At 51.4% G+C, this 5,303-nt stretch overlaps 1 protein-coding gene across 1 annotated transcript; it reads left to right on the forward strand.

Moving 5' to 3' along the window:
* Nucleotides 1-1,752: 1,752 nt before the first annotated feature.
* NEUROG2 (neurogenin 2) lies at nt 1,753-4,425 on the forward strand. Its single transcript, XM_004385906.1, has 2 exons — nt 1,753-2,070; nt 2,459-4,425. Exon 2 carries the CDS (start codon nt 2,460-2,462, stop codon nt 3,279-3,281), a length of 822 nt encoding a protein of 273 aa, XP_004385963.1. The 5' UTR covers nt 1,753-2,070; nt 2,459; the 3' UTR covers nt 3,282-4,425.
* Nucleotides 4,426-5,303: the final 878 nt, after the last annotated feature.

The raw sequence follows: 5,303 nt of genomic DNA on the forward strand, positions 1-5,303 counted from the left end.
CCAATCCTGCTCTTTACCTCCCTGCAGAAAACATTAAACAAATTAAAGCTATGCCAAAACACTAACAACCACTTTTATCACCACTTTCTCTGAAATACAACTTGTTTTTAATTTCTACAAACCTAATGAGACAGAGATCCGCAGGCAGTATTCTCTTTCTCTTGCCACTCTTCAACACCTACCTTCCCAACATTGTCTTGCTTAAACTTAATTTGCAAACGGGATCTCAAGGGGCGACCCTCCAGTCTACTGGAGTCCAGATCTATTTCTGCCACTCATGTACCTTCTAACATTCGACTTTTCTGGGGGCTCTGATTCTGTCTCTAAGGAAATTCAGTCACACTGACAAGAAGGTGGGCGTGACGGGTGGGTAGGAGGCCGGTGTGGGGACCTGATGCGCAATTCAGAGCAGGTTTCCTACGAAGTCCACTGGCCCTTCAGCTCTTTTTTTCCTATTGAAAAGTTGGGAGAATTGGGAGGACGGGCCCCATGTTCCTACAACGCCCCCCAGCGCGGAGCAGAGGTCACGGAAATGTCAGTGCAGCCCATAAGCTCTCAGGAGCAGCAGCTCTGTCCCTCCTCTCGCTCTGCTCGCTGCCACCCACGCAGGAAGCCTCCTTGCTATCTGGCCCAGCCATAACCCGCAACAAAATAATCCATATCAGCACTGTGAGCCTCAGTTTATCCGAGGTAAAATGAGGAGGTCCCTTCCAACTAATCTCAGTACTTTTACATCCTCTAAAATTCATCAATTGCTCCCCAACCCGATTTTCCCTACCAGGAGACGCCTCTATGAATCCCCAAAGTCCTCTCCCTTCACCCTTCCACATCAGTCTCTGGAACGCAAATAACTCTCGCCCACGATGGGCCCACAGCCTGCCACCCACACTCCTTTCCTCTTTTAACAAAATGAATGCTTTCTAAAACCGTTTACTATTTGATACAGCTCCTAAGAGGCTTTGCCAAGAGGCGCCCCGCACCACCACAGGGCTGACTCCTTTCCCCAGGATTCTGACCCCCCATTACTAATTCCTTAGCTCCCATAGTCCTGGAACTAGAAGGCCCTGCTACTCCGGGTGCGGTACACGCGCGTGCGCGCACGCCGGGGCAGGGGGAGCTGCGGAGGCCGCCAGGACCCGGGCGGGGGCGGTAGCCACGGCCCCCCTCACGCCCTCGGCCCCCCGGCCCCTAATGAGCGGCTGAAAAGGAGCGGGCTCCGGTGCGCGTGGCTCGCAGGCCTCCTGGAGTCCGAGGCGCCCTGATTGGCCAGCTGCGCCTCGCGACCTCCATTCATTAATAAATTAGCGGCACGCTCCAGCCGAGCGCGAGCCACCAATCACAATGGGCAGCGGCGGCGACAACAGCCTCAGCTTGAGCCGCCACCGCCTCCTCCGCGGCTTCGGCAGCTCCAGCCTCAGCCTCGAGCTCCAACGGGAGCTTTAGAACCATTTTATGCTGATTAGATAAAGGGGCGGGGGGGAGGAAGGAGAAAAGGGGGAGCGGTGGGAGGAGGAGGATGGATGGCAGGGCCAGGGGAGGGGGGAAGGTGGTGAAGAAAAAGAAAGAAATGAATGATGATAATGCAATGAAAAGAATAAGCCGGGGGAGGGAAAAGAGGTGGAAAAGGGGGGCCAGGATTGGGGGGAGGAGAAGGCGGCGGCGGGGTTGGGGGGAGGTAGGGGCCCCGGGGGCAGATCCGATTGTTTTCTTGGTGGTATATAAGGGGTTTTAAGAAGAGTCGTGTGCCAGACACGCAGCCACTGAACCACAAGCAGCTTCGCTTTAACTGGAGTGCCTGGGAGTCGCGTGCCAGGAGCCGCACGGCCAGGACTGACTGACAGACACGCACCGCCACCACAACACAGGAGACCCGGGCGGGCAGCCGCCGCCGCCGGGGCTCTTGGCAAACGCCGCCTTCGGAGAGGTCCCCCGCGGAGCCGCGGCGCAGTAGCGGCAGGCCTACTGCTTCCAAGCGGCAAGAAGCACGCAGGGCTGCGTTCCGGGTTGCGCGGAGATTCCGGGCGAGAGTCAAAGTAACAGTGACGTCGAGGCGCAGTTAGAACCAACTGAGTAAGTGTCCGTGCCGCGATTACCAACTTCTCGGGTTGTTCCTCCAACTTGGCTCAGCCACTTCCGCACGCCCTCTGCTCCGCGCACACTCTTTGTCGCGGGGGCTGTGGTCCCTTTCTAGGATAGGACTCCATCCAGCAGAACAGCCAAGCTGAATGCGAGACCCGGTTGGCTGGCGGCAGGGTCGCAAATAACTGCGCTCCCGAGGTTGGAGCGCACTGGTGGGGTTTCTTCCTCAACTGAGTACATTCTTTCTCCGCGCTGTCCCGGGCCAGTCCTGTCCGCTGCGCGCTGGAGCACGCCCTGGTGACACTGAGAACGTGCTCTGCTTCTCTGTTTCTATATTTACATCTCGCTTGCCTTTTTCTCTCCCGGCTGTTTTCGGTAGGATGTTCGTCAAATCCGAGAACTTGGAGTTGAAGGAGGAAGAGGACGTACTGCTGCTGCTCGGCTCGGCCTCACCCGCCTCGGCGGCCCTGACCCCGCTGACGTCCAGCGCTGAGGAAGAGGAGGAGGAGGAGGAGTTGGGCGCGTCCGGCGTGGCGCGGCGGCAGCGCGGGGCCGAGGCCGGCTCGGGGGCGCCGGGCGGCTCCGCTGCGGGAGGCGAGGTCGGCAGGCCTGCGCGGCTACTGGGCGTGGCACACGAGTGCAAGAGGCGACCCTCCCGGGCCCGGGCCGTCTCTCGAGGCGCTAAGACTGCTGAGACGGTGCAGCGCATCAAGAAGACCCGCAGGCTGAAGGCCAACAATCGCGAGCGCAACCGTATGCACAACCTCAACGCGGCGCTGGACGCGCTGCGCGAGGTGCTTCCCACATTCCCAGAGGACGCCAAGCTCACCAAGATCGAGACCCTGCGCTTCGCCCACAACTATATCTGGGCGCTCACCGAGACCCTGCGCCTGGCAGACCACTGCGGGGGCGGGGGCGGGGGTCTGTCGGGGGCGCTCTTCTCAGAGGCAGTGTTGCTGAGCCCGGGAGGCGCTAGCGCCACCCTGAGCAGCTGCGGGGACAGCCCATCGCCCGCCCCCACGTGGAGTTGCAGCAACAGCCCCGCGCCGTCCTCCTCTGCGTCCTCCAACTCCACCTCTCCCTACAGCTGCACTTTATCGCCGGCCAGCCCGGCGGGTTCAGACAAGGACTATTGGCAGCCCCCACCTCCCGACAAACACCGCTACGCACTTCACCTTCCCATAGCCAGGGACTGCATCTAGTGCTGCCATCTCTGTTACCCACGTCAGGCCTTAGTGAGTTCTCTTTTCTGCCCTCCACTCAACCTTCCTCCCACCCCTCTCCCGCCCCCACTTTCCCCGCCCTAATCACCACCTCACTTCACAAAGCAGATGTAGCCATTTTGATTTCTTGTTGGTTTTGTTGCACTCCTCGGTTATGGTTTCCTTCATTCAGACCGTCTCTGATTTAATGAACCTGTGATGAAGCTTATTCTCAAAGAGGATGGTGGAATTTTGAGTGCACTTCTTGAGTTTAGAAAGACGCTGGAAGTAAGAAGAGTGGTGTAGCTGAAGAGTTTGCAGAGCGGACGGACGCTCCTCCCCTCTCTCTGTAGTGTCGGAGGACTCGGTGCAGTCCGTGTGAATCACCCAGGGAGAATGCAACTGGTTCCTGTGATTTCGTCACCTTTGCTTCTACATAAGGATGTTAATGTTGCGTAGAAAGAAATGTATCTTAGCATCTGAATGATTTTACCGGTAATAATATTATCCACAGATTTGCAAAGGCTGGCATCTGCTTTATTCCCATTGCTGTCTGTAGGCTGTGGGAATTTCACCTGTCAAACCAAACTTTCCTTCTCTGATGTGCACTTTGTTCTGTTTCCCAGATTCGTCACAATGCCTATTGTCCCGTCCTTCTCTTTCCTTTTTCTTCCCCATTTTGCCATCTGTCTCTTATGATTTATAAGGGAAAAAAAAGTTGTTTTGTTAGAGGGCCAGGTTAGAAGTCATTGTATAATTTGTAGGCTTTGTAATGATTGAATGCAAGCGTGGAAATTTAGGCTGAACTCTCTATCAAAAGAAAAAATGTGGAGGAAAAGGGAAAAATCAGGAGGGAGGATTGCTTCATGCATTATTTATCTCGACCTTTTAGGGGAGAAGGAACTCCCCCATTCTTTCAAGAGATTAAAAATAAATAACAGACTGAAAACCTAAGCAGACACGGAGCATTATTGGGATCAGCCACACACGTGTTCCCTTCTATTTATTATAGAGAAAATTTTCATGTATTTTTATGTATTTTTTGTATATTCTACAGAGTTTATTCTAGTATGTATTTACATCTTGAAGAACAAGAAAATTGTTCTTGTGGTTAAACTATAAATAAAGTGTCTAATTTTCATAATATTTGCGTGTGATGTAACTTCTTCCTGTTTCTATGTGTTTTAAAAGCAGAATGAATTGTGTTTTTCTGAAGTTCTCCCCATGTCAAACTGACTACAGTACTTGTATATTTCAGCAATGTTTATGTGTAGAATTTCATTGGCACATAAATTCTAGGAAATTACAAGAAGCTGAATCATATTTGAGACCTTAACACCGAAATAAGAGTGTAACTCAATATAAACACAAACTTGGAAGAAATAAATTTCTGAGCAAACAAGATGAACAAAAAAATAAGGAAATTATATGATAACTAAGTCATGTTAAGCTCTAAAGTTCAGTAAATATTGATTCAAAAAAAAAAGTTAACTTGAAATTTCTTGGTGGAACATGTAGAAATCTTGTTCTTACACTTAACCTCTTTGGGCTTTAGTTTCCTTAGCTGTAAACTGAAAGGATGTTTTCCAGCTCCAAAATCTATGATATAACTGAGTATTCGTAAATTCATTGTTGTGAAGCTGATTTCATATTAGCAATCTAGTTGGCTTGAAAAGCAAACTCTCATTAAAAAAAAGAGACATCCAGGGTGAACTGGAATTAAAAAAAAAATCTGAAAGAAAAGCTCAGTATTCCAATATTTGTAAAAACATTACGTAGTCAAAACCTCTTCAAAGAGAAAGCAAAAAAGTTTCCAATCTCTGAGAAACTTTATAACTTGCACTTCAGTCTGCAAAGCAGACTGGTGTTGGGTCAATGATGACCAACTGAAGGTTGAACACATTCTAGGTTTAAGACCTTGGGGAAGTGTCCATGACAACACAGGGTAGAAAAGATCATGCATTAGCTAAGAAATAATGGTTGTTCACACACACTCCCCCCTGCCACACACACACACACACA

The sequence above is a fragment of the Trichechus manatus genome, unplaced genomic scaffold, assembly GCF_000243295.1.
Source record: "Trichechus manatus latirostris isolate Lorelei unplaced genomic scaffold, TriManLat1.0 scaffold00150, whole genome shotgun sequence".
Lineage (NCBI taxonomy): Eukaryota > Metazoa > Chordata > Mammalia > Sirenia > Trichechidae > Trichechus > Trichechus manatus.

Excerpts from the sequence above, each read along its gene's own strand:
- NEUROG2 (XM_004385906.1), top strand. The coding sequence starts at position 2,460 with ATGTTCGTCAAATCCGAGAACTTGGAGTTGAAGGAGGAAGAGGACGTA.